This window comes from Fonsecaea monophora, assembly GCF_001642475.1.
Source record: "Fonsecaea monophora strain CBS 269.37 chromosome Unknown Scaff97, whole genome shotgun sequence".
NCBI lineage: Eukaryota > Fungi > Ascomycota > Eurotiomycetes > Chaetothyriales > Herpotrichiellaceae > Fonsecaea > Fonsecaea monophora.
Genome location: NW_019174028.1, coordinates 50,474 through 78,449, shown reverse-complemented (window position 1 = coordinate 78,449; position 27,976 = coordinate 50,474). Strand labels below are relative to the sequence as shown.

The 27,976-nt window shown below is 52.6% G+C and overlaps 9 protein-coding genes across 9 annotated transcripts; 3 read left to right on the top strand and 6 right to left on the bottom strand.

The window, feature by feature from the left end:
* Positions 1–94: 94 nt before the first annotated feature.
* Positions 95–1,422, top strand: AYO21_09606 (3-isopropylmalate dehydrogenase A; the record flags this gene model as incomplete). The annotated part of the gene is made up of 4 exons (XM_022659537.1): positions 95–145; positions 197–221; positions 286–380; positions 448–1,422. 4 exons carry the CDS (start codon positions 95–97, stop codon positions 1,420–1,422), a joined length of 1,146 nt encoding a protein of 381 aa, XP_022508164.1.
* A 264-nt stretch (positions 1,423–1,686) lies between these two features.
* AYO21_09605 (hypothetical protein) lies at positions 1,687–3,837 on the bottom strand (the record flags this gene model as incomplete). Its single annotated transcript, XM_022659536.1, has 4 exons — positions 1,687–2,000; positions 2,065–2,626; positions 2,681–3,215; positions 3,266–3,837. 4 exons carry the CDS (start codon positions 3,835–3,837, stop codon positions 1,687–1,689), a joined length of 1,983 nt encoding a protein of 660 aa, XP_022508163.1.
* Positions 3,838–4,596: 759 nt separating this feature from the next.
* On the top strand, positions 4,597–5,712 carry AYO21_09604 (hypothetical protein; the record flags this gene model as incomplete). The annotated part of the gene is made up of 1 exon (XM_022659535.1): positions 4,597–5,712. The coding sequence occupies one exon, from the start codon at positions 4,597–4,599 to the stop codon at positions 5,710–5,712; it is 1,116 nt and encodes a 371-aa protein (XP_022508162.1).
* A 2,124-nt stretch (positions 5,713–7,836) lies between these two features.
* Positions 7,837–12,857, bottom strand: AYO21_09603 (hypothetical protein; the record flags this gene model as incomplete). Its single annotated transcript, XM_022659534.1, has 2 exons — positions 7,837–8,010; positions 8,061–12,857. 2 exons carry the CDS (start codon positions 12,855–12,857, stop codon positions 7,837–7,839), a joined length of 4,971 nt encoding a protein of 1,656 aa, XP_022508161.1.
* Positions 12,858–15,019: 2,162 nt separating this feature from the next.
* On the bottom strand, positions 15,020–16,114 carry AYO21_09602 (hypothetical protein; the record flags this gene model as incomplete). The annotated part of the gene is made up of 2 exons (XM_022659533.1): positions 15,020–15,857; positions 15,945–16,114. The coding sequence occupies 2 exons, from the start codon at positions 16,112–16,114 to the stop codon at positions 15,020–15,022; spliced, it is 1,008 nt and encodes a 335-aa protein (XP_022508160.1).
* Positions 16,115–17,045: 931 nt separating this feature from the next.
* On the bottom strand, positions 17,046–18,783 carry AYO21_09601 (hypothetical protein; the record flags this gene model as incomplete). Its single annotated transcript, XM_022659532.1, has 2 exons — positions 17,046–18,229; positions 18,288–18,783. The coding sequence occupies 2 exons, from the start codon at positions 18,781–18,783 to the stop codon at positions 17,046–17,048; spliced, it is 1,680 nt and encodes a 559-aa protein (XP_022508159.1).
* Positions 18,784–19,086: 303 nt separating this feature from the next.
* Positions 19,087–22,919, top strand: AYO21_09600 (hypothetical protein; the record flags this gene model as incomplete). Its single annotated transcript, XM_022659531.1, has 3 exons — positions 19,087–19,322; positions 19,393–22,666; positions 22,749–22,919. The coding sequence occupies 3 exons, from the start codon at positions 19,087–19,089 to the stop codon at positions 22,917–22,919; spliced, it is 3,681 nt and encodes a 1,226-aa protein (XP_022508158.1).
* Positions 22,920–24,101: 1,182 nt separating this feature from the next.
* On the bottom strand, positions 24,102–24,731 carry AYO21_09599 (hypothetical protein; the record flags this gene model as incomplete). Its single annotated transcript, XM_022659530.1, has 1 exon — positions 24,102–24,731. One exon carries the CDS (start codon positions 24,729–24,731, stop codon positions 24,102–24,104), a length of 630 nt encoding a protein of 209 aa, XP_022508157.1.
* A 1,283-nt stretch (positions 24,732–26,014) lies between these two features.
* AYO21_09598 (hypothetical protein) lies at positions 26,015–26,963 on the bottom strand (the record flags this gene model as incomplete). The annotated part of the gene is made up of 2 exons (XM_022659529.1): positions 26,015–26,731; positions 26,826–26,963. The coding sequence occupies 2 exons, from the start codon at positions 26,961–26,963 to the stop codon at positions 26,015–26,017; spliced, it is 855 nt and encodes a 284-aa protein (XP_022508156.1).
* Between the last annotated feature and the right edge of the window lie 1,013 nt (positions 26,964–27,976).

Sequence of the window (27,976 nt, the reverse complement as noted above, 5' to 3'; positions counted from 1 at the left end):
TGTATTCAACATGCCAATTCAAAGTGGACAAAGTCACCTGAATTCATAATTACTAGCCACATTTCATCTGCACACACAACTCAAAGGAGCCAAGATGCCAGTGTACAATATTGTCGTCTTTGCTGGCGACTATGCAGGTCCCGAGGTATGTATCCTGTAGAGGTCGAAGGCGTCGCTAACGGTCGGATGCTTCTAGGTGACCAAAGAGGCTGTAAAGGTCTGTGAAAATCCGAGAGATCCTGAACACCTACGTTATAATCAGGTCAAATGAATGACGGCAAACAGTGACTGATGGAATGGGTGCGCAACAGGTCCTCAAGGTGGTAGAGAAGTGTTCCAAGGATGTCCAGTTCAACTTCCAAGACCATCTGCTGGGAGGGGTGAGTGTGCAGTCCCTTCCGGGGTACGAAAACCCGCCCATATTTCTGACCTGGTACTGTTCCGCAGTGCTCGATTGATGCCCACGGTACACCCTTGACGGACGAGGCCCTGAATGCTGCCAAATCCGCCCACGCTGTCCTGCTCGGCGCAATCGGCGGTCCCAAGTATGGCGTGGGCAAGGTCCGCCCAGAGCAGGGTCTCCTCAAACTCCGCAAGGAGATGGGCACCTTTGGCAATCTACGACCTTGCTTCTTCGCCTCTCCCAGCCTCGCCTCGCGCTCCCCGCTCAAGGAAGAGGTCTGCCAGGGAACCGACTTCATGATCGTCCGCGAGTTGACCGGCGGTATCTACTTCGGCGAGCGCGTCGAAGGGAAACCCGAGGACGGCGAGAACGAGTGGGCCGAGGACCGCGAACCGTACTCGAGAAAGGAGATCGAGCGCATCACGCGACTGGGAGCCTACCTCGCCCTGGCGAAGAACCCTCCGTCCAAGGTCTGGAGTCTCGACAAGGCCAACGTTCTGGCCACATCTCGCCTGTGGCGCCGGGTTTTTACAGAGACAATGGAGAAGGAGTTCCCGCAGCTCGAATTCGAACACCAACTGATCGACTCGGCCGCCATGATCATGGTGAAGAACCCCCGCGCCCTGAACGGCGTCATCGTCACGTCGAACTTGTTCGGCGACATCATCTCCGACGAAGCCTCCGTCATCCCCGGCAGCCTGGGCCTGCTCCCCAGCGCCAGTCTCAGCGGCATTCCAGACGGCAAGGGACTGTGCAACGGCATCTACGAGCCCATCCACGGCTCCGCGCCGGACATCGCCGGAAAGGGTGTCATCAACCCCGTCGCCGCCATCCTGAGCGTCGCAATGATGTTGTTGTACAGTCTGAACATGCCCCGGGAGAGCCTACTCGTGGAGCAGGCCGTGAAGATTGTCATCGAGAAGGGCATCGTCACCAAGGACATTGGCGGAGAAAACACGACCGTCGAAGTCGGCGATGCGGTGGCGAGAGAGCTGGAGAGCCTGTTCAAAGATGTGTGAAGGATACCGAGAAAGAATCCCCTATCTCTGTAGACTTTAAAACACCCACTCTACGTACCTAGAGGCGTGTGGCTGTTCTGCCCAAGGGTTACGGAAAACAGTTACGAATGAAAAGTTGTTCTCTCTGCACAGAAACCCAAACCCTTTTCATTGAACCTGAGAGTCATTGCATCTCGTCAAAAAAAATCCATCCATCACATAATATAAATGTCTGCTTGTACAGGCCCTTGTAGTCTGGGGCCTGGCTCATCGATATACATCACTTCATGATAGATACCGAAACCTTTCATCTGGTCTGTTGACCCTGTCGATATTCCCAACACCGTGGTACGCTCGCCCGTGGGTATCCAAAAGCCGAAGATTACCATCGCGAGCGCCCTTCCGTCTCTTCCTGCCCATCCGTCCGTATAAAATCCCAGGATCATGAGCCCAATCGTAGACTTGCACCTCGTAAAACGTGGACGACGTCGTCCAGTCAATGCGCGAACCGGTTGCTACCATATCAAGCCCTGCCATGTACCCAATCATGAATTCGTCTGTCGGCTCCTCTTGCTTCGTCGAGGCCAGCTTGTCTTCGTCTATTTGTCGCTCGTCGCCCAGTCCTCCGTCCTGGATCCTCGCCCTCTGCTGGGTCGCGCATACGACCACCTTGCCCGAGCATTTCCAGCATTTGTTCCATTTCCATGGGTATACCAGGCAAGGGGTTTTCTCGACCCCTAACGAAGCCATTTAAGAGGCCCATGGCAGCCTGGCCCGCTTGTGCATAATTGGCCGTCAGCGCTTCACGCGCTTGCTGGATGAAGTTCTGATTCATGTGGTGGTTCGCTCCATTTCCCAGCCCAAACACGCGAGCAGCTGGACCTTCACCATCGTCGCCTAGCCCCATTTGTTGCATGCGTCGAGCGAGCTCTTCATCACGGTTGACTTGATCCCGACGTCGGTCCATTTCTTGTTGATAGCGCATAGGATCCCCCATATTCGCATCAACAGCTTCGTAGTTGAACCACGGGCAGTCGCAGGATTTCCATTTCAAACCACATACCATACAGAATTCAGCCGTGCAGCGGCATGTCATATGATTGCAGCCTTCCTTCAACTCGACCATAGCGTGACAGCTGTAACATCTTTGCCAACCTTTCTCCTTCGCCGTTTCGATGAAAGCTTTTGTTTCCGGGTCCTTGGGGCACTCACGAGTCGTATGCATCTTTTGAGAACAAGTCGGGCAAACCTTTGTTTTGCATTGTTTGCAACGGCCTACTTTTCGACCATTTTCTATGGTGATGTAGTGTGGTTTAATCCAGGCGCCGCACTTCCGACCCGGACAATAGACTCGATTCTTGGTCTTGTATTCTTGAAACTTGCGGTTCCATAGTACCTTGAATTTGTCATCGAACAATTTCTCGACGTGCTTGAGTGCAATGTGCTGATCCGTACAGCACCGAGGTGGCATGTGCGCAGGATCGGAAACGGACATCTTGAAGACCCGCTTGAGGCATGTGTTGCACATGCGGTGCTTACAAGGCAGGAGAGCGGATTGCGCCACTGGAATTTCATCGTCACCGCAAGTGAGGCAAGAGACTTTTCTTTGTGGTGCTGGTTTAGGTGGCAGAAGTCCGCTCAAAAGGCCTGATCCCTTCTTGGGCGTTCCAGTGACCTCGGACTTTGCGACACCCACTTCAACCTTGGGTTTTACAGTTGTAGCGCTTCTCTTGATCTCGGGTTTCTGTGCTTTCTCGGTCACAATAGACATTCGACGTGGTAGCGGATGCGTTTCTTTGCCTGCGCAGGGTACTCTGGAAAATGCAGTCAGCCTGGGGTATGATGCCGGATGAATTAGACCTACTCATCAAAGACGTATACTTCCTTCCTTCTGGCTGGCTCCGTATACCGTCGCTCCGGCGCTCTTCGCGTTGTTTCCGTCTTTTTGGGCTTTTGACTTTGGGATTTCGTTCTCTGGGTACGAGATGTCTCTATCTGTGTTGCGCCCGTGCTGCCTGCGCCGGACGATCTTTCGTTTCTGGAATAAACGTAGTCATCTTCACTCTCGTCTTGCGCTACGGCTTGTCGATTGCTCTCCGTGCGCGTGGTGGAACGGCGCTTAGGTTTTCGATCCTCCCGATCAATGACCTGGCCTCGCACAGCCTTGTGGCGCTTGTCCTTCTCTTCGTCTGCTTCCGACGTCTGTGTCCGTTTTACATACTCGTACTTCATGTCTTTTCGGCGTTCCTCGGGAGATTTGGCTAGATATGTGAGTCTGGCCTTTCTGAGGGCATCGATATCGGCGGGACTATCGGCGGTGGCGGGCGATTTCGATGTCGTACTATCATCCTCGGATCGCTTTCGGGATTTTGGCATTCCAGGATCACCATGTTTGTGACGAGGAGTCTTCCTTCTCTTCCCCTCGTCCCCAGCCATGGCGGACTTCTTCACTAAAAGCAACCCCTTCAGATGACAGAACACCAAGATTTAGTGCGCTTGGGCCGCGGGATATTGTCCAAGAGCCAATCACTGAGATCTGCGAGCGACACCCACTCTCGTGGACTGGTAAGCAAGTTGGGGAGCACGCGGGTGCTGTGTGCTGCAGGGGTCACATCTTCTGGATTTGCTGGCAGAATATGTAGCCTTTGCAATGAAGCGGCCAATAGAGACACGCCAGCTGGCAGGCCGACCTCTGATGCAGGTGTGGTGAGATAGCTCAACCAGCCACCAGCCTCACCAGCCTGATCCTCTTGTCCTGTTAAACATCGTCATTACTGCAGCCTTGAGCCGGGCTGTTCCTGCAAATATGATTGGATGTAACGGATTAATATTCATGCGGACCCGAGCCCTTGAGTTCCCCTCCAGCGCACCCCTGGTTGGGAGAAGGAGAGTATCATCTCAATCCTCGACAACAGATCAAGTCACTTGAATCAATGAGACTTCTTGTGGATTACGTTGGCTGTAACTTGTGCCCGTCCGGGTCGTTTCCGGGAACCACTAGCAAAACCAGTTGCCAGGAAGCTGACTCTCACGCCCTACCACAACCCGAGTTCCATCATCGGAGAAATCATAAACCCTCCAATGAGGTAGGATTGTTGTAGCTTTCGGATAGAAGCAGGCCTCGAGAAAACGTCCGCAGAGCATTCCCTGGGCTATCAATTGACGAGACGTGGTGTTGATCTAACCAGGAAAACCATGTCCAACTCAATCATATTTGCGAATCCGCAGGCTCGATCCTACACACACACGTACGATGCAGATATAACCCTTGCGCAGGCTTTCCACAAGCGCCTCCCTGGGTACAAAAAGACCCCGATTGTCCCCCTGGACGATCTCGCCAAAGAGCTAAATGTCAAAGCAATCTTCGTCAAAGACGAAAGTAGCCGGCTCGGATTGCCGTCTTTCAAGATCCTGGGTGCTTCATGGGGTACTTTCCGTGCGATCGCTGAGCAGCATGGACTTGGCCTTGACTCGAGCCTTGAAGACGCTTCAGTTGCAGCGAAGAGGTCGAGGACAACACTCTTTGCGGCTACCGAAGGAAACCACGGCCGGGCTGTCGCGCGAATGGGCAAGATACTGGGCGTCCCGGTTCGGATCTTCATGTCCAGATTTGCTGACGATGAGACCTGCCAAAAGATCGAGGGGGAAGGCGCAGAAGTCACGGTTATATCCGGCACCTACGATGATGCCGTCTCAAAGGCCTTTGAGGAATCACAGAAGACGCCAAGTGGCCTTCTTATTCAAGACAATGCATTCGACGGATACGAACAAATTCCGGCCTGGATCGTGGAAGGCTATTCAACACTCTTGTTTGAAGTCGAGGAGCAACTCAATGCCCAGGAGCTGGAAGCGACCATGATTGTCACTCCCATCGGTGTCGGCTCTTTGGGTCACTCTGTTGCAGCTTTTTGCAAGTCTGACGGCAGACAAATTGGTGTGGTGGCAGTAGAGCCTGAGACCGCTGCATGTTTGCATCAAAACCTCCGATCCGGCGAATGGAACACAATCGAAACATCGGCAACCATCATGAACGGTATGAATTGTGGGACTGTCTCTCCTATCTCCTGGCCGATCCTTTCCAGAGCAGTCGATATCAGCATCACAGTCTCAGACTTGGAATGCCATGAATCCATACAGTATCTCCAATCCCATCATGTCAATGCTGGGCCTTGTGGAGCCGCGGCACTTGCTGCAATCAAAAAAATCAGCTTGACAGATTCTCCTCCCGCAGGATTGTTGAAAGATGCTGTTATTGTGCTGTTAAGCACTGAGGGCGCGAGAAGCTACACCTCTCCTAGCATAGCTCCTTAACGTCGATGAGCTCGGACGGCGAGTTAAAACCGCATTAAGTCGCCACAGGAAAGGAGAACGACTTGATGAATATGAAAAGCCGCCAAAATTGCGTTGAAGAACTCGATAAAACCCTATAGGTACTTCAGGAATAAGGCGTTTTGACGTTGTCTAGAAGTCCTCCCTTGGCCTGTGTTGTCATTGTCGACTTCTATAGTAGTTGCCGCTGTTACAATGGTCATCATCGTTCAAGTTGTGTTGAGGCGCAAAGTCTACCAAATACCTGACGCTCCCAATTGAGGCGCACGTTTACTCTTCGCACAAGTCGTTCTCGTGTCTGACTGCCGCTGATTGATCAAAATCAGGTCTACACTACAATCCCAGAGTTCACGCCATGTCGGATTCAGAGCCTGACCACCGAGAACTCCAAGAAATCCTGAGACGGCTCGCTCCCCCCACGTATCAAGGTCAACAAGCCGAGTTCGCACGGAGACGCGATCCCGGGTCGCTTCAGTGGTTTCTAAACTCAGAGCCATATCAGAAATAGGTCCATGCAAAGCCCAATCCTCCGGATCCAGAGGAGCAAGCGCAGGATTTCCGAAAGCTCTTCTATCCCGGCCAGCGGGTGCAGGCAAGACAATTCTTGCCTCCACGGTGATCGAGGGCCTCAGCTGTCGCTTTCCGCCCGGCTCCTCTGCCTCGAAGATAGGCATCGCGTACATCTACTGCGTCTTTCATCTTCACAAAGAACAAGCTTCCAACCTTTCTGGAGGATATGCCCGACCTCCGGCAGGAGATCGCTGATACTATTATCAGGGCAGCTGATGGGAGGTGAGTCCTGCAACTGTACACGCTTTGGCACCTAACTTAGAGATCTGTGTTCAGATTTCACCTCGCAGTGCTCCACGTCCACTCCCTGGCTGGAAAGCCGACCGGAAGCAATCCGAGCCGTTCTCTCTGGCGTGGTTGCTACCCCCAATACCACTAGTACAAATGACTACAACGCGGCCTACGACGCCGCGATGAAGCAGATTGAGAGGCAGAGCCTAAAACCAGGTCGAACTAGCCAAAAGAGTTCTCCCGTACGTACTATGTGCAACGAGGCCCCTGACTGTTACTGAACTGCGTCATGCGGTCGCTGTGAAGGCGAGCAACACCAGGCTCGAGCGGGCGAGCATGCTGCATATTGACGCCGTCATTGCTGCATGCACAGGGTTAATTAGCCGCAAGCCGGAGTGTTATAAAAGACTATTGACATTGAGCCAGGTCCATATCGAGTTAAGGCTTCAAGCAGAGGAGCATCACGTTGAAGATGAATGGCCACTTTGCCAACAGCTGCGCTGCCTCACTTTACACCATTCGAAGAACACACAGAATTGACGTTAGCAGAGCTCGTAGCTGGATCGACCGCTGCATGGTAATTATTAGCCTGAGGTTTGCAATAGGAATGTATCTATCCCGTCGTTTCCTGTCCAGTAAATCAAGTCTGTTCGGTCGTTGGAGTGGACCAACCACCGTCTCCACTCACCCAGTCAGGCCCCTTAATCCCCTCAGCCTCGTCTCCAGCCGTCGTCTCGTCCACAGCTTTTCAGGGTCATGGTCCCAGCAACTCCATTTCATACCTCGATGTCACGAAACACAAAAACACTCGGTGGAAAATCCATCGCCACCGCAAGAGAAGATATGTCAAGCTCGAAATATAGACAGTGCGAAATTCGAGGCGAAAAATCTCCAACCCCTTTTGTGATTCTACTTTCCTTGTATCGACATTACGTTAGGTATCTTTTTGACTCGCTCAGGCACAGCCCGGACGCGAATACTGCATGGTATCATATCTCACTTGCTCAGGTGGTGGTGGTGGTGGCTCGGCTCCGTCAATGCCGTTGGAGTCTGTCTCTTTCTTCAAAAGTCTCCAGCATGTCATCAAAGTTGCTGCGTTTGTCCAGCTCGCCCGTTTCCAACTTCATTTCAGGCATAACGCTGACGCCAAGATCTTTTGTCACGCCCATCGCCCTAGCAACAAATCATCCTCGTCCAACTATCCAATATGGAACCCGTCCTATACGCCCTTCAAATGACATTCATGGCCAACACTGACGTTGCGCGCTCAAGAACCTTCACTACCATCAAAGACGCAACATGCACTCAATATGCAGCAGTGGCTTCGTCCTCGCTATCAATCTGGTTTGGACTGCCTCTGAATCTAGTTCTTTTGACGGCACTCAATTCCCCCTTGGATCCACTTGATCCAGCGAGCGGTCTCGGCCCTGAGGGCTTTCGTGTCTGACTCTGTGGCGATCTCAATGCTGCGACGGGAGACTGCATTTTGTCAGTATTGACGTCACGAGAAGTGGATATCTTAAACGTACCTTGTCGAATGCTGGACTTCCCGCTCTTGCTGCAGCAACATGGTCGACGTAGGTCGGCTGTCTGTTTGATGAAGTGGGACTCATCGTCATCATCTTGGCTGGACGTTGCGGCACCAAAGGCTCATCATTAGGGATCTTCGGCGGCCGAGGCGGGCCATGAGAGCTTCCAGATCGAATGCTCCTATTGTCATGCATTTGGCCTGGCTCTGCAGAGTACGGTGAGTCGGAAATGGGGCTGAGGTGTCCTCCATAGGTGATGGTCGTGTGATGGTTCGGATGCAGCCCAGAGTGAGTCTCCCACTGCGACGAGGTCTGCGAAGTCGGTGAGATCTGCTCATTATTATAGTACTGTGCTTCGGATTCCAGACGAGACTGGAAGCGCCCTGTTGGTCCTTGTCGAGGTTGTGGATGCTGAAGATTGAGGCTGTTTCTGTGAGCCTGATACTTGGGGTTGTCCGTCAACTGGCTTGGAACCAAAGGAGACGGTGGCCGGTTCTCTATATCATCATACTGATCTCGCAGGAATGAGGTATTCGACCGAATCCGGTCATCCCCTTGAGGATCATGCTCGAAGTCATACTCTCCGAGGTTGGATCCAGACCGAGAGTGCTCTGAGTAGGGTCTGACTCGTTGCTGACTTGCGCGAAAATTGTCAGCAGATGATGAAGTAGTCTTGGACCACCGAGACACCATTTTAGGAATAAAGGAAGATGCAAAAGACTTGTGCTTCCTTCCAGATGCGTCTCCCGCCGAGAGGTGCGGTGTATTTTCATGACTTAGCGACCCCGTGTTTTGGTCCTGCGTCCGAGGTGGTGTGTTCAATGGAACCGAACCACCTCTGGTTTGTCGAATTCCATCATGTCTTGGGGGCGTGTTCAACGGCGTGTGGCTGACGACTTGTGCATTCCCGGCTGTAGCACTGCCTGCATTATTCGCATAGTCGTCATATTCTTCGTCGCCTTCCATGACTGTGCTCACTCGGTTACCAGAATCTCGATGTATATTGTAGTTGCGGTAGTCCGCCTGGCGAGAGGAGTTGTTGGAAAAATATCCAGAGCGATCACCAGTTGATGAGGTCCCGGCTTGACCCTCTGGCTCATATCCTGTGTCTGTTGGAGCACGAGCATTATCCGCAGAGGCCAAGCTCGTAGATCTAGGCTGTTCCCTTGTCACTGTGGTAGGCTGCGAAACCCTCAGTGCCTCAACTTCGTCCAGAAGACGCATTAGCATTGCCTCAATATTCTGCAACTCTTGCGAGTTCTTAGCACCCAGTCCTCTAAGCGCACGTTGAAAGACGTTGCGGCGTTTCATTGGCGTGTCCTCCTCCGAGGTTGCTGACATCGTTGGGCGAGAAGGAGCTGTAGGTTGTGGTCGCGGGCCCCCAATGACCTTTTGTGTCCTTTCGTGTTGCTTATCAGCAGTGTCCATGATAAGATCGTCCTGTTCTGCGATAAACTTTTTCATATCTTCAAAGGAGTTGCGCATCTCTGCAGCACTGCGAACCAGCGTCACAAGAATTTCTGTGTCTCTTGCGTTTCTTTGGGCGTCGCGCATCGTGAGATGATCCATGAGAGCCACGATATCTTTGGACTGGATATTATCGCGTCCACGACCTGTTGCACTGTCATACATGGGTGACATGCCATGCGAAAGCCCACTGGCATACTGGTCTCGCTGGGTGGTGAAGGGATCATCTGCAATAGGGACATTGTCAACTGGTGCTTCCGGTGTAAAGCTGTCTCGCACTCCTCGACCTTGAGAATATAAACCTGGGGATGGTACGTTTGCTCCGGTCTCGTAACCTTCATCCTTAGCCCCGATAGGTGTCGACAAAGGTTGAGGCTGTATATAGAGGTCACGTTTTGGCTCCAGGTCATGGTCACGGTTAATAGACAAGGCTTCGGGGATAAGATCTGTGCCGGCTGAACCAATGTCGCGACTCACGGGCGGGAGCACTAGGTTAGCCCGAGAGTGTGGAGGTGTTGGATCATAAGGCCAGTGTTCTGTGTTGCCCTGCGCCAGACCGCCTATCGGACCTCGGATGATGGACGGATTGGTGGTGATGTCTGATTCAGGTGAACGTTCCACAGGACCACTGGGAACATTGCTGGTAGCCAGAGGCGCTGGTTGCGCTGATTTGGTCGAAGCCTGTTCGTAATGTTCAAGTGATTGAGCGGGACTCTGTGGAGGAGACGACATCATAGTCGTTGGACCCGGGGCGAAGTCGTGTGTGCTCGCGCTATGGTCTGAAAGTTGCCGTTTAAGCGGGCTGCCACTGTGTGTCGAGACGTAATCATGGTGGGATAGCTGAGGGCTCATGACCCGGCGAGCACTGAGGGAGTCTGCTTGACTGTGGCGGGGTGAATATGTATGCTCGGCGGAGAGAAGTGAAGGTTCAACTAGGGAGGCAACTGCAGACTCGATACCTGACGGTTCTTCCACATATTCCGCGGTTGATCCAATGTCTTGAGCGACGACCTCTTGGCCCGCTGTGACTTTGTCGATATAAGGCGAGTCATGGTATCCGTCGTCTTCGAGAGCATGTTCGCCGAATGTGTCTTCATTCACTCGGCGAGGAGTGCTCTCACGAGACTTTACATGTTGAGCCATGACTTCACTCCGGCTCTCCAAGCTCATTCCATGGGGCCGCCTTGAGCGGGCCAGGTCAGTGCTAGGCGCGGATGATAGAGAGGAAACGGAGACTTGGTCGTCGGCGCGCATATGCTTGCCCGGCGAGTGCAAAGAGTCCGAGCTGCGTGGCTGCATCATGGAGTTGCGATTGGGTTCTGTTGTTGCATAGCTGGCCACGCTCTGTATTGGACTGAGACCCCGCCTAATGGGATGCTGTTGATGAAGATTTCTCTCATATTGACGAGCCCTTTCTGGATCTGTCAGAGCTGCAAATCCGTGCGTAGCAAAATCCAGCTCGTCTGCCTCCGATGACTTGTCAAAATTGCCCTCGTCGAAGACTTCTTTCTTTGACAAGTCATGGGTTGACAAGTCGTGCTCCGAGAAGTTACCGTGGTGGGTACCCAGTCCTCTCTTCAGATCGACAGCGTTAGAGGTGGGTGTTGCTTGGGATGCTGGCGAGGAGAGTTCGAAAGGAGATCCACGTATCACTTCGCGCACTTCGCGACGAGTTGGTGTCTCCGCCCGTCCGTCATTTGAGGACTTCAGGGAGCTTCGAGTGAGATCGGTACCAATCTCGCTAACAAATGGCATCGGCGGTACTTGATGTTTCTGAAAGACATCATCCTTCTCTGTATAACTTGCGCTGCGACTGCTGCGGCTTTTGCTCCTCCGCCTTCGACGGTGCTCTGAATACTCCAAACTCGATCCCGAATCGTGCGATTTTAGGGCTGCGGCTGTCAGGGCTGCAGCTCCGACAGCCCCAGCTGCGGCGTCACGGGCATGCCGACTTTTTGAGTGCCTACGTGACTTCTTCTCATCACCCAAGCTGTCGACCGACTCGGACGGCGCGTAGCTGTGCTCCGAGGGTGAATCGTAGTCGACGGTCTTATGACGTCTGTGACGGCGAGACGAATCTGAAGGCAGACCAGATTCAGACTCTCGACTAACTCGACGCTTGGATTTGCTTCCCGATGATCTGCGACGATCCTCTCGTGACACAGTACTGGAGGACACATCCGAGGGATTGCTATACTTATCGTGCCGCGATCGGTGGGAATGCTTCTGGTCCCGGCGCAACTCATTGAGCTCGGGCAATATAAGCCTTCGGATGGCATCCTCAACCGTTTGAAGCAGTTTCGGATTATTCGTGACTGAGACATTTGATGTCCCTGAGCGGGCTGATCGTTGATCTGTCGCCCGGGGATCTCCAGACAATTGAGAGCCACTGATACCACTGGAGCCAGTAATGCTATGCATGGAATCATCGTCTACATTCTTTGTGACCCGAATTCGCGGCTCGGTGCGTAGAGACTCTGCTTCTCTGCTCACACTGCTCCGACTTCCACTATGGCTACTGTGTTGGCGCTTCCCACTGCTTGACACTCGTGGTTTATTGCTCAACTTTTCGATGACTTTTTGCGTGATGCGTTCATTGCTCAAATTGCGTTCGGTGGAGATGACAGGTGGTTTCAACGAGGCTCCTTGAGAGGACATGCCTCGTGTGATACTGACACTGTTGCTAGAAAGCGACATGTTGAGAGGTGGATTGGTACCCAGTGAACTCTCCGCTGGCATGGACGAAATGTCGGATTCTGGGATGATGGACCTGGTCTCTGGAGGGGGACTCAAGACGGACCTGTCACTATCTTCGTCCTGTAGAACTTCGACTTCGATGGGGACCGTAGGCCTGAAGTCGTCGGCTGTATCCAAGGAGCTGATGCTGCCTTCAATGACGTTGGGCGCAAGAGTCTCGTTTCCTCCAAGGGAAATGCGGTGGCTGAAAGAAGGCCTCCTCGCCGTCGGCGACTCGGTGACCAGGATGTGACGCTCGCCCTTGTCTCTGTTCTTCCGGGTATGTGATGGTGTATAGCGAACTCGTAGGCTAGGACGCCTTTGTCCAGAATCGGAAGTTTTTCCTCCTTCAAATAACTCAATGAGTAGCGAAGTTTGAGACTGTTGACCGGACTTTGCTAGTTTTCCAATCGTGCGCTTGGGTGCTGGAGTGATGGTAATCGGGCTTCCGTCGTCAGGTATCGTCTCGGAGGTCTTCTCACTTCGTCGAGAGAGATCGGTTCCAAGGTCCGTACCTAGACCAGTTTCGTCGGCGGACTCTAACAACGAGTCTGTGGGCGCAGGCAGAATTGGGCGTCGACTCGAAAAGCCCATCCTGATGCGGCTTCAAGTTTGCTGGGTCATGGAGCACATACGCAGGGGTTGATGCGCATGTGCCCTTCGGTGTCCTTGTTATGATCTTGTAAATAACCTTGGAGCGGTCATGGTTGGTGGACGAGCTTCGTGGTGAAGTTTTTTTTGGTGTCGTTTAAAAGTGAGGATTTCGAAGTTATTCTGCCGGCTCTTGTTGGGGCCAGCGTCGATGGCGGCGAATGCGATCTTCGTCTAACCGCCAAACGATCGCCGGAGAGCGAAGGCACGGAACAAAGGATAGTGGTGTAGTTGAATTTTGGTCGCAGGCGAATAATTGTGAGGCTGGGTAAAGGTCGTAGTGCGGAGACCGCAGGTAACGGTGGTGACACGACAGATTCTCAACGGGAAGTTTTCAGGTTTCCATCAATTTGAGACAGAACGAGGTTGGCAACGCTCAAAAGTATCATCACTGTTTGGCAAAACAACAATCGCTAGAATGGCAAAGCACAACGAGGAAAGGTGGAAGCAGAGGCGGTGGGTTTGGGCTGAAAGCTGCCAGAGAGCGATGCTGCGCAGCGCAGCACTACGTACTTAGTTGCAGGTGAGATGGATCGGGGGACGCGGAGGGTACCTAGGCGTGCTAGGTCGCCAAGTGCTTAGAGAGTCTGGCTACGGCGAGCCTATTAGGCCCCAATCAGTCTCCGGACCTTTTTTTCCCGGGTGTGTGTCGCTAAAGAAAACAGTGTTCAACAGGCCCGTCCCCGACCAGTCAGGATTGAAAGCACACGCCACCAAGGCTCCTGCCACCGTTATTGGTTCACCGCCCAAGGCATGGACCTTTCCTTCACGCTCACTTCCGCTGCTCCACCACTATCCGCCTAGCCATCCTGATAAAAATTCCCCGGGAACGAACACCTGGGTCTCGTTGACTGGTCCAAGACTCCGTATTCTGTGCCCACCGGAGTATCAAAAGGGAGATGGGCCAACCCAGAAGGTCTGCCCCCTGCTTTTCAGTTATGCTTATTGTTGCAGCCATGGTTGCTCACAAGGGGGCCATTTAGGGTCGAACGTCATGCATCCAGACAGAGAACAGGCCACTGAAGCACACTCACACAGATCTACAAAGACCTTGCGCCAGGAATATCAGGTTTCCCCCTCCGCGAACCGCACAGCTAGCGTAGGTAATAGCCTTCCATCGACAGCGGTTTCTCGCTCACTCACCTGTCCATTGGCCAATGCCCTATGCATGCATAGCTGCAAAGTCACCTGTTGATGCCGCCACCCATTCCTCTCTCCTCTCTGCTGGGTTGTTGACCGCCTGGAAATGTGGCCGGAAACGGAAGAGCATGAAGGCAAACCAAGAACTCTGAACAGAAGGACCAGAAAAAGAAAGCGAAGGGAAATCCGAGGAAGCGGTTGGCTGGCCAAATGGCCAAATGAATGGGTCAGCCACACTCGACGGGCCTTTACCGCCGTTGGCTCCACCCAACGCCCACAGCTTGATTCTCATGATGTTAGAGGCTCCTAGGATAACAATCTTTTCGGTTGTACGGGCGACCACTTGTGACAAACAGTTTCAGGCTTGCAGCACCCTCATACCACCTTTCCATTCGTCACTTTCCAGGTCGCAGTCGAGCGACACTCTTTGGACTTGCCAACACATCGGCCACCATCCTGCCAATGGATTGCGCTGTTCCACTCCATCATTCATGCACGTTATGCTCGTAAGTGCGAGTGACCTGAATGCGTTGCGCTACGGATGCTGGCGACTGTGTTACCTTGTTTCAAACAGGGCAACATTGTACCGAGTAGGCTGGTGTTCTTTGCCACGTGCCCTGTTTACTCCTCTGAGTCCTTACGCTGAAGCCTCTCACTCACACACAATGCGGGCTTCCAGGTGTGACAGAGGGCATCACAGGAGCGACGGGGACATCGTTTCGGTAAGGCGATATGCGACTCTGAATAAAATAGATGTTGTGTCACGCTGGAATCCTACCGGAATTTTCTACTCGTCTTCACAGACAGCTGTTCATGCCCGACATCACAAAATCCGTTCGATACGCTTGGACCACCCTGTGCACTGTGCATACCAGCTTTGCGGAGCTACGAGCGTAGCGGATTGTAGGTACCTCAGTATTCGTTCCCACAAGCACCTCCACCAATGGGATCACAACTCTCGCGATCTATGTCTGTGCGTTTTCCGCAAACCCATTCTCTAGGATGTCTATAAGTTCATCAAGGCGTCTGATGCTGAGACCCGTATACTCGTGCTTAACTAATTCCTGGTTCTCATCTTGAGCCAATAACACCGTGGCCGCGCCAGCTCTCCAACCTGCTGCCATGTCGTCTATGCTATCACCGACCATGATCAAGCCGGAACCCAGATATCTCCTAGCCAGTTCCAGGGGATCAAACCCATCAGCTGCCTCGACTGATCCTTGGACTTGGCCAACCTCAATTTCTCTATCCAGACCCCAGGCCTGAGCAATCATCCACAACCCTTCCGGGCTGGGCTTCGGTTCCACGCCCTCAGACTCCCTGGTGATGATGGGCTCAAACACATGCTCAGGTAGGTGATTGCTCAGCAGATGATGCACGGGGGCCGGGAAATTCCTCGTGCAGAGTGCCTTTCTCACGCCTCGCTTGGTGAGGTAGTCCATGAGTGCCTGCAGGCCGGGCTGCGGACGTTGTGAGGACATGGCGTTGCGCTCAATGGCTTGGACCTTGGCGACCGCGCGAGCCTGGGGCGATAAAGGGGGCGGATCGGGAATCTTGTCGCTGTAGGGAGACAGCATGTCTTCAGAAGGAAGCTGAAAGGGGTTGATCGTCGAGTGAGGATGCGGTCTTGTCGACTCTGAATCTGCTCCACCGTCACTGCTGGCGACCGGGACGTCGGGCTCATTGGAGAGCGTGCGGATGTGATCGAGAATGTCGACAGACCTGGGTATTCCCAGCGCCTCTCGCATCTCACGGAACATGTAATTCTGAGGAAGACTGGTGGTGTAGAATTCTCGGTCAGGACTCACGTTCGCAGAGCACAAAGCGCAATTGAACAGACACGAGTAAATCCAACGAATGAGTCACTCGAGTGGGTGGGTAGATACGCACCACAACGTCCCGTCCATGTCAAAAATGATGCCCTGCAGCTTTGGCAGGTCGTGCCCCGTCTCAGCGTGGGGATTGAGCGGCGCAAACCGCTTTGGTTCTCGCCGGCGCGCCGTCGCCTGTGCGCTGGTCGAGGCTGCGGCCGAGCCTGATAGAGCCGTTGATGTTGACATTTTCCCTGGAGTACGCGGTATCCTTGATCGCGGAGCAGGGATCAGTGGTAAGGGACGATACCGAGCAGAATAAGGTCTCGATGCAGCAGTCGAGGTTGACGTTGAGGTTGAGGAAGAGAATTGCCGCTGGACAAGGTGATCAGTGCGACAGCGAAGATGGAGGAGACGACAAGCTGATCCACGGGACCCTATCGACGGCGCCAAACATGTGAGGGATTTCGAGGAAGGCGTCGCACTCATAATAATGGCATGAGATGAAGTTGCAGGGAAACCACCTTTTTTCTTTTTGCGAGAATCAACCCATATAGCAATAGTGATGAATGAATGACGAACGATGTCGGCGACGGGAAAATCCGTCTCCACGGACCAAGCAACGAGCAGAAGCACAAGCATCTGGCAGCCTTGCCTGCAACAGCCTTGCCACGACCCCCTCTGGTTCAGTCTCGTGATCTCGACGCGCACTTCTATTCCATCGTTGGAGGATCCCATCGTCGTCTCATTCGCCCAGTCGTGAATGACTTTGACTATGTATATCCCGGATCTATTGTACGAGCCACGCGCCCCTCGATTGACTGGGGAACAACATCAGAATAGAAGAGGTCAAAGTAAACGCCCCTTATAAATATGTATCCGTGCCTCCAAGTAGCAGCCTTTATATCAAACAAAACATTTTTATGGGTTGTCGTGATGTACCTTTAGACGCTCGAGCACGTTTTCTCTTTGCATATCGCCTCTGCACCGACTCCAAGAAGGCCCCCTTTAGCCATGCCAATAACTCAACAAACGAAGCAATGCTGTGCCGTGCCCTTGCCGTGGGGGTATAAGATGCTAGCAATACAAAGCTCCAACCCATTCGCCAGCGTTGCATTCAACAAACACATCTCGGGGCAAAGCCAGAGGTAGAGCCTGTGCCATCATTCACGCATCAAAATCACCGACGTGCTGCTCTCGCCTCTTCGTCGAATGCTTCTTGAGCTTCTCTCTCAGCTCGTTCCTCTTCATCCTCAACAGGCGCCGTAAGGAATTCGTGCTGCAACGCCTCCCTTGCCGTCATTCGTTTCCCAGCGTCAAGTTCGAGAAGTCCGTGCAGAAATGCCACTGCTTGAGCTTCTCCCGGCCGAAGGCTGTCCTGCTCTTTCTCACGGCAACTGGCCCAGATAATGATCTTTTCAAAAGAGAAGCCACGTTCGCCAATGGTCTCGATGTTGGTTTCCAAGACCTGGCCATGCATTGCTGCAACAGCTTGCATCTTCTTCCGGCCGAATATAGAAGCCATCTCAATCATGGCATCGACGTCATCAGCGCTGTTGAAGAAGGGAAATCGTCGTGCCAGAAGGGTGAGGAGGATCACTCCAGCTGACCAAATATCGATTTTGGTGGTTTGGGAGGTGCATTTCAACAAAACTTCGGGTGCTCGAAAACCCCGGGTCCCTGCTCTGTTTGCTCTCCGAGATGGTCGGCTGTCATTCTTGGGGAAGCCGGTCGACATCTTTTCAGGCGACGACTGCATAACCTGCACCGCATATGAATTGACAAATTTTTCTCTTCTTCTCTCCCTGGACTCAGTACAGAGACATGGTTGCCAGTCGGTTCCTTGCCTCTCAGCCAGCCCAAAGTCGACCAGAACACCCTGCCGCCTCGAGTGGTCGTAGAGGAAATTGGTGGGCTTGATGTCGCGATGTAGGATTCCCGCTTTGTGCACATGGGCTAGACCGTTGAAGAGACAACGAAAGTAATGCCGCATGTCATTGATAAGGAAGTCGCGATAGTACAGGCGAAAATCGAGGTGCCTAAAGTATGGAAGTACCGCAACGACCTGGTCGAGGTGGCGGAAAGCTGTCAACAGTGGACAGATGTATGGGGAGTGGCGTAGTTCGTATAAAAGCTCGAGCTCATTCATGATGCGGTGAGGTGAAGATGTCACATAGATCTTCTTCAACGCGACAATCAGACCCTTCTTTCGTGATCCGTTGACCGTGCTTGATGCAACGCTTGTTTTCCGCCTCTTTGAAGGGGGCATCTCGGAATAGGATTCGTTTGTAGGGTCTTCGTTTTCCTGGTCTAACTCGTCCGGCTGAGGTAGTGCTTCAGCCTTGTAGACGGTAGAGAACGTGCCTGCGATGTAGAGGTCAGTGGACGCACGGGCCAGCGTGGCTGAAGGAGATGTCAATACCTTCGCCAATGCGGTTGATCAGTCGGTACTTCTGGGAGATGCCTTTGAAGCTTTCCTCGAGTCGGCGCATGTCATCGACTACACTCTCGTCGACATCGTCCTCATCGCTCTCTGAATCTGACACGGATTCCGCGACAGAGTCCTCTTCTTCTGCCTCGAACTGAGCCATATTGTCCACGTCTCCTTCACCACCACGAAGGTGTTCTGGTGCATCCTCGTGGATGGCAATTGAAGTGTGGCCCATGTTAGGTTGCTCGGGACTCTCTCTCACTTCTTTCCCTGGGATCCCTGCTGCGGGCCGCCGTGCCTTCTCCCGATGACGCGTGGACTCAGACTCGCGTTCAGCTTCCTTCTCAGGCGTGTCTCCCAACCCGGAATCGCTTAACAAGACATGGTAACGCGACAGGAATGCCTTGGGCACCTTTGTAGACAGTAGAATGGTCTGTTTTGCCTGTAGGCTTTTAAGAACGCCTCTGGCAGTCTTCGCTAATTTCATGGTGCTTGTGTTTGTATGTGGGGCATATCCGCCAGCGCTGATTAGGAAATTCGTCAATAAATCTTATCGCGAAGCCAACAAACGGTCGGATGGTCGCAAACCTGGTCGCATTCAGTCTTTGGTTCAGACTTTGTTGTTATTGACGCTGACGGAGTAGCAGCCTGATCATTGCAAAGCTTGTGGCCACCGCTGTAATGCTTCTGTGAATGTCCCACAACGTTGACCACGACCCGCCAACGTCAACAAAACACATGCGCTCGAGTTAACAAGGTCTTCATATCTCAACCATTGATCGCAGCAACCATGGAGGACCAAGTCGGTTTCGATATCAATGAGTCTTTGAAGCTTTACCTTAGCGATGTGACGACCATCGCCACGCCTGAAGCGAGTTCAGAATTGATCGACTGCGAAAATGACCCCGAGAGTCTTTCACCAGGGCTGGTGGACAATGTGTTGGATTCGGTGATAGATCTGATTACGGAAAACCCAGAAGGGCTTCTCAGAAGCTCGACATTCGATACCTTACAGTTTCTGTTAAAGTGAGCATCCTACTTCCCCTTCTCTTCACCGAGTATCTGCGCTTTTGGCTGAACTATTTCGCATATGCAGGCACTCATCCGTCCTATCCACGCAAACCCTGGGCAAGATTCTCAATTTGATTGTTTCCGGACTGTCGACCACCGCGGACGTCGCAAACCACGATATCGAAAATGACGAACAAGAAACACTGCCGCAGCACAAACGTCTGCTGGAAATGTACGCATTCCTTCTTCAGTGGTCCATATCCGCGGTCGAAGCAAAAGCACAGGAGAAGTCCAGCGCGGCGCCGGCAAGAAGAGGTGGGAAGGGGGCAAAATCAAAGTCGGCTACCAAAGACAATGCCTGGGATTCTTCCAGCCAGATCCAGAGTGCAATGGATGTTATGTGTCGAGTGATGAAGCTCAAGCTGAATCGCATCTTCCAGACAACCTCTGATCGCGACACATTCATCAATCTGTTTACGAGATCCGTTTACATGATAATGGAAAGCGAAGCCAGAGTCAAGATTACAGCTGTCCGCATGTTTTGCTTCAAAGTGCTCTGCGTTGCCGTGAAGCATCATGGTCATGCTCTTGGGGCACAGACTTCGATTGTCCAGAATCTCACATACTTTGAACATTTATCAGAGCCCATGGCCGAGTTTCTCCACATCCTCTCGGAACAGTACGACTACCCTCAGCTATCTGCCGAGATTCTCAGAGAGTTGGCGGCAAAGGAGTTCAGCCAGAACGACAACAAAGGTCCCAAGTCGGTTTCTGCCTTTATCATCAAACTTTCAGAGCTCGAGCCTAGGCTCGTCATCAAGGAAATGGGCTTGCTCGCGAAATTCCTTGACAGTGAGGCACACACCTTACGATGTGCGGTGATCGAGGTCTGCGGGAATCTGCTCGCAGATCTCAGCAGACAAGAGGAGAAAAGTGAAACCACCAAAATACAAATCAATGCATTTTTCGACACCTTGGAACAACGATTTCTCGACACAGCACCTTTCTGCCGAGTGCGAGCAATGCAAGTCCTCACCAAGATATGTGATCTGGAGCAGAAGTTTCCTAAGAGGAGACAGAATGCTGCCGAACTTGCCATGCAGAGCCTCCAAGACAAAAGCAGTAATGTACGGCGGAACGCTATCAAACTTTTGAGAAAGCTGGTTTCTTCGCACCCGTTCAGCCTGATGCACGGTGGACAGCTTTCGCAAAAGGAGTGGATAGAAAGACTCGAGGCAGTAGAATCACAATTGGACGCGTTGAAGCCGCCACCGGACTCACCAGGAGTGGCACGGACAGCAGCGGGGGAAGAGCAGGTTGACCAAGAACTTCTCGATGATGCAACCCAGGCGGTGGAGGAGCCAAAGGAGTTAACTGAGGAGGAGCAGATTGCCGCGGTCAAGAAGGCACAGGAAGACGCTGCGACGTCTGAATTGGTTGGCAAACTACAACTGACCCGAAAATATTATCTCGAGGCACTCAGATTCATCGAGACCATTCACGACGCTTCGGAAATCGCGGTTCAGTTGTTGTCGTCGCCCAACAAGACCGAAGTCATCGATGTGATGGACTTCTTTGTGACGATTGATGCGTTCAAGGTCGAGACAGCACGAAAGGGTATCCGTCGAATGATGCGGCTGATCTGGACCAAGGGGAACAGTGATGAGGGCAAAGGTGTCCAGAACCATCTGATCGACAACTACAAGAGTCTCTTCTTTGACGCCCCTGATATGTTCAGCGCCAACGACGCCGCCAATTTCGTCGCTCGAAATATGATCAGCTTGACATTCGGGGCAACACCTGCAGAATTGACCTCGCTAGAACAGCTGCTGAGCACTATGTTCAAGGCTGGCCACATTTCGGAGTTAGTGATTGCCAAATTGTGGCAGGTGTATGGCGTCAACAAGGAAATCTCCAAGGCACAGAGGAGAGGTGCCATCATCGTCCTCGGCATGATTGCTCTGGCGAGCCCGGAGGTTGTGGTGAAGGAACTTGACACGATGTTGCGAGTCGGCCTTGGACAGCTGGGCCGGACTGATTTTGTGCTCGCCAAATTCACTTGCGTTGCCCTTCGACGCATGATACCCACCACAAAGAAGGTGCAAGAGAAGACCGCCCCAACGGGTCTTTCGAAGATGTCCAACAACCATGAAGTTCTTCGTATGCTCGCATCAATTCTCCTGACCACGTCGGCAAGCAAAGACTGGTATGGGATGGCGGAACAGGCCATTAGCGCCATTTACGTCCTTTCGGATCATCCAGATGTCCTATGTTCTGAAGTGCTGAGACAGAAGACTCGGCTTGTCTTTCAGCAGACGAAAGACTTGCCGTCGTTATCGAGGTCGTCTTCTCCAGAGCCCGATGCAATGGACATTGACGGGGAAGAGCCAGTCACCAACCCAGAGACCGAACCACACGAGCCTGAACCGGTAGAGACTAAGCAGGAGAAGCCATCTATTGCATTGTCACAGCTGTTGTTCGCCGTCGGCCACATTGCCATCAAACAAATCGTGCATCTCGAGTTATGTGAACTCGACTTTAAGCGACGGAAGCAGGACCAAGAGAAAAACAAGCAAGAGGCCAACTCTCCCCTTGACAAGTCATCAGGCCCTACCCCACGTCAGCGGAAAAGGACTGCGGCAGAAGAGGTCCTGGCGGAGAAGCAGAAAGAGGAAGAAAGGGACGAGCTCGACCTGATTGGGGGTACGACCGAAGATGATTTCACCGAAGCCATTGCGCACATAAGGGAACGGGAGCTGCTATATGGTCCACATTCGCTGCTTGCAAACTTTGGGCCGCTGGTGACAGAAATCTGCGCGAACAATACTGCGTACAAGGATCGAAATCTCCAAGCTCAGGCGACGCTGTGTCTGGCCAAGCTCATGTGTGTGAGCAGTGAGTACTGCGAGAAGAACTTGCCTCTCCTGATTACCATTCTGGAACGATCCAACGATCCTATCGTCCGCTCCAACGCGGTGATTGCGCTGGGCGACATGGCGGTGTGCTTCAACCATCTCATTGATGAGAACACCGATTTCCTCTACCGACGGCTGAACGACGCCGACGAAAGTGTGAAGCGAACGTGTCTGATGACATTGACCTTCCTCATCTTGGCAGGGCAGGTCAAGGTGAAAGGTCAACTGGGAGAAATGGCCAAGTGTCTGGAAGATGGGGACAAGAAGATTGCAGATCTGGCGCGCATGTTCTTTACGGAACTGGCCACCAAGGACAATGCCGTCTACAATCAATTTGTCGACATGTTCAGTGTGCTCACTCAAGAGGGGCCGTTGGAGGGCGGAGTCATGGAAGAGGAAGCAGTCAAGAGGATTTTGAAATTCTTGTGTGGATTCATTGAGAAGGTATGTCTTTTGTTATGTTGTGCCTGCGCCCCCAGCTTTTCAACGACGGAGCCACTCTCGACTAACACGATGTGCCAAATAGGACAAACACGCGAAAAACCTGGCAGAGAAACTCGCAGCGCGCCTGAACAGATGCGCGAATAAACGACAATGGGACGACACAGCCTACGCGCTGTCGTTACTGCAGCACAAGAACGAGGACATTACGAGGAGGATCCAAGAGGGATATAGAGTGGTGGAGACCGAGGCGTGAACTGTGTCACCATGCAGTCTGTGTAAGTGAGACTGCCTAGTCAGAAACTTCTGGGGAGAAGTTGGACGGTATTTGTGTGACTAGGATACACGATGAAGATTGTAATGAAGTGGATGAGGTTATGATATCTAGTACAATGGCATTCATTTTATGCTCTTTGGGCTCTGGTTTCCAGTTCTTCAGCCATTTTTGCCCAGGTCCATCCGGCTCGTTCCAGCTTTCCAGCCTTCCAGCCAGGGTGGGTGTCCAGCGCAGCCCTCGCAGATTAGATTTTGTATACAAGACTGGAGACTCCATACACCTTGTTCTCTTCTCGCTTTATTGAATGAATGGATACGCATCGATGGATGACGAATGAATATATATGGTGTATCCCCGCCGAGCACCTGGAGATAGTTAGATGGGATGAGGGACACGGGACGTTTTACCCGTGTGTCAGTACTGTCTGTTTAAGTAGGTGAAGGGAGGTAATTCTTGCAAGTGATGATGGATGCTCTGGGTCACATTTGTGTCATGTCTCATGCGCCGTGGGCTAAAATGGAACAAGAGAAGGAGGGAGAAGAGAAAGAGAGGGTAAAAGTAAAAAAGGGCTTCATGATGATTTCGAGCACGGGTCTTTTTTTTTTCTCCTCTTCGTCGTCCTCGTAAAAATGGTCGTCGTATATATTCCCGTAAATCATAATATCCCAGGGCCAAAAAAAAACCCTTAATCTCATCTTGACTCATCGCATCTCAATTTCAAGTCAACCCCAACACACTCTTGTCATGTCATTGGAAAGTGTGAAATCATCGGTGCCGGGTTGGATATGCACAGGCACCCACCAGCCCCCATTCTGTCTCTGGCATTCGCTTCCAGCCATGAATGGTCCGACTTGGGAGAGTCAAGCAAAGTCCTTCATCCAATAAACCTCTTGGTTCCACCGGCCCAGCTCGGTCCGTTGAGATTCGAGGTCGAAATGATCGGGTCTTTTGGTCGACTGGTGAATTGCTCGATTGTCAACCTTGAGAAAAAACGCCGTTTGAAAAGTTGCAAAACGTAATGTCGTTCCCCGATAGTTCTGGGGTGCGCTATAACAAACAAAAAGTATGTATACGCTCAATCGAAAAAGAAAAATCCCCCACAAAGGAGAAGTCTTCCCCTTTGTAAGCTAAATGCAAGTCGAAATCCAAGTTCGTCCCCTTTTAGGGCGTGATGGCCGGCGAGCCCGAATTCTTGGACTCGGAATCACTGGCCAGATCGTGCATGAAGCGCTCGTCGGGCCGGACCATGTTGGAGCCAGACCTCAGCCTGGCGGCCTCACGCTTGGCCAGCACCTCGTTCCAGGCGGCCGGGTCGAGGGCGTGTTGCGACTCCTCGCCCAGGGCGGCGGCAGTGCCCATGGCCGTCGCGCTGTGGATGGCGGCACCGACAGCGCCTCCATCAGCGGCGATATGCTCGGCATCCAGCTCCGGGATGGGCGACTCTACTAGACTGTGGCGGGCCTCGCGCTTAGCGGTGCGAATCTCATGCTGGGTCGAGAACTCGGCGTGATGCTTGGCGAACAGCGGGACGTGCTTGTCGAGGAAGTTGGTCGCGGCGGCCAGGGGGTGTGGCGTCGCGATATGGATGTGGTGGTGGTGGTGGGCCTGTGAGTGCCAGGAGGCGTTGGTCGGGTTTTGGGTTGGCGAGGGCGTCGGCGCGATAATGTACGCGGGACTCGGGTGTACAAAGGCCGACGGGAGAGGCGGCATCGCGATCTTCATGTTAGATTTTGTGGAGGAGCGGGTGGTGGTGGGCGAGAGGGACTCGTCTGATGTTGAAGGAGAGGACATGATGGTGTGACTGTTGTCAGGAATAAGGTCCTTTTTTGTACGAGGCACAGATGAAGCGGTATTTTTTGGAATGGCGTCAATGAGCTCAGAACTGCTGTATACAGTATCTAGAAAGACGTATATGGCGCTGTGTGGTCGGGAAATCTAGGACGTGAAGCGCGAGTCCTTGTGACCCCGCGACTGCGCCACACTCCTGAGTGCCTGTACTTGTAATTGATGTGTAATGAGGGCTTTTTTCACTTCTGTTTCTTTTGCGCGCCCCAGGAAATCAATGCACAACGGATGGGGGAAGTGAGTGAGTAAGAGAGAGGTGTAGGATATCCAAAGAGGGACAAGAGAGAGTTCGGCACAGAAAGAGAAAGGAAACCGGAAAAGCCCCGCGTCCTTTATAAAAGAAAAAAGAGAGAAAAGAGAAAAGGAAGGAGGGAAGAGTGTCTCTCGGCCATTACGCGAAACTTAGCAAATCGTACCAAGTCCTCCTGAACATTTTCGAGCGTCTGTTTGAGAAAGGAAGCTATACCACACCCTTTTGAGGGTGGGAGAGAGAAGCAACCGGAATGCCGCCATTGACGGACATGATTCCTCTTTGCAGCCGTAGCGAAAGAAGGAAGAGGAAGAAGCAGAACAAGAGGGGCTCGTAACCAATTGGCCACCCCAACCAATACTTGGTGTCTTGTCCGTTGCTGACGCATCATGCGACATTATGCATCATGCCAGTCGTGGCATGGTAAGGCACGGCATGGGTATAGCCTCTGGTCTGGCCAAGAGGGTCGATAACTACGAGTACGTCGTTGTTGTAGTTGTGAAAGACATTGTGTCGTGGCGAGAGAAGGAGAGAGGTTAGAGGGAGAGAGATCCGCCTCAATGAATATGACATAGGGCATGTGTAGTCATCACCAAGGAGCTGGTCTCCATGAACATACAAGTTCTTGTCCGAGTAGAAGCTGAAGGGCACCCAAAAGGTGTGGAGATGAAATGCTGACAGAGACAAAGAGAAAGAAGAAAAAGTTGAAGTGCGGGCGGGATAAAGATGGTTACCCGGATACGATTATGATCACGTGGATGAATCATGTGACCTGGATTTCGTGACCATGACCATACTAGGTATATACATGTACAAAACCGAGTACATATGTACCAGGAACATGGGTGTAAGCATATATATCTCAAAGGCATTAAGCTCCCTCCATACGAAGAACATTTCCATGCTCGTCTCTATATCTCATTAAATATTTACCTAGTCCTTCCCTCTCCCCGAACAACGTGGCCCTGCCACGCGTATGTCATGACCCAAGTTCAGCCCTCTCCGTGCTCCTTCGATGATGGAGCCCATCGCCCTCCAGCCCGGCCGGCATTTCGGCTCGGTCGTATTCTCCCGCCCCAGCCAATTCAGGGCGGGGATACGCAGGAGATGTTGGTGCTTCTGAGGCCACATGTAGAGATCCAGGCTGAGACGCCACCACGAAGGGCTTCTGCATCATCTGGTCTTGGTCAAGGAGGCTGCCGCCGCCGCCGCCGTGACCTCCATTTACTGCAAGGTGCGCTCTCATCGCCTTGCTGTGACGCTTCTTGCGGAACAAGACGAAGATCAGGACTCCGATGATCACCGCCGCCGCTCCCAATCCAGCTCCCAGTCCTGCTGCAAGCCCCGTGTTGCTCGAGCCGCCACCGCCACTCTCCCGAGATGGTTCAGGCGTGTCTGATGTTGCCGAGGCTCCCGCGGCAGTCGTCGTTCCGCTGGTGGTGGTGGTGGGCGACGACGTCGGGGTCGAACTGATCTCCGTGCTACTCGTGGTACTCTCAGTGAGGCTGTCCGAGTCACTTGTGCTGGTACCCTCGGTCACGAGAGGGCTTGTCTGAGTAAATGGAGACGTGGTGGAGGAAACGCCGGGCCAGCTGGTACTTCCAATGACCGTCACTGTACTCGGTTGACTGTCCCCGAGCTTGACCGCATTCTTTCCCGTGTCGCAGCTACACTCTGAATCCCCGGGACAACAGTACTGCAGCAAATCTGTCAGTCTTCCGTCCTGTCGGTCCGAGTAACGATATTGCTCCCTCAAATTTCAAGGGGGAGAGACCAAGGGAAGAACCTACCCAGTCCTGTTCCGTGTCACATTTAGCTAAAGGTATAGATGTATTGGAATCTGCAAGCACCCCCATCTTCAGTATACCCATGTCACCAGTACAGTCGTAAACCGTCACGTACTCTGCGCAAAGCACCATCCTGGGCATTGCTGGCTGTTCCAGGTCCGATCTGTACAAGTACCCCGGTAATAGAAGCTGCTCCCCCCTTGCTCAATGTAACAAACCCCGTCCGAAAGACACGTCCATCCCGTTCCGCAACAAGCTGAGTTCTCTTGGTCCGGGAAACACGCTGAGTCGTCGGTCGCTATCGAGTAAGGATCATCTGGTGCGAGCGTACTGTTTTGCCAGTAGCAAGCTGCCGAAGCCAGTCCGGAGATGGAAAGGAAGAGGAGAGAGAAGGTTGCGGTCGGCATTGAGACGAGCGCGATGCTCTTTCAGAGTGCAAAGGCGACGATATCTCAGGGTGTATAGAGGTCGGCTGCCTGCGACGAAGAATGACCAAGGCGTGCAACTGCACCACGGTTCTCGCCCAGGCGGAAAAACTAGATGAACGATCAGAGGGATGGTAGTCAAGTCTATCTTCAGCTCAGAAGTAAAGGCGGAACATTGTGAATCGAACGTCTGTGCCACTCAGGCACCCTACCGTTCCACTCTTGGCCTGTTTCACGACACCCTCCAAGGCCGTGCAAGCCGTGTCCCCAAAGTCTGAACTTTTGTCGCCATACAATCACAGAGCTGGAGAAGGCTGTGGATCTAAACGACCAACACATAGCCAATGCTGCGGTACGCGAGGCTCCATAGGCCGCTAGGTCAAGGGCTAGTTAGACTTGAGAATCCATCACGAAGGCCGATCTGTTAGAGTTCGATTTCGGTTAAGGCGTGCTGTCTGGATCTGCGCGTTACTGGCCCATCACGTCAAGTGCTCAAAGTAAAAAATTGGGGCTGTAACAGGGCTGTCCTGTCCAGTGTGATCTGTTCGAAGTGTCCCTGAACGCTTGATCCCGCTGTGATTGAGCCGCCTCAGGGTTAAGAGGGGCCGTTGGGCTATGCCACCAATGACTTTTTGTCAATCGTCCTCTGACAAAAAGCTCAGTACCCAGCCCTGAAGTTTGCCCCCAAACCCTCTTTGGTTTATCACCTTGCCAAAGGCTCGTATAGAG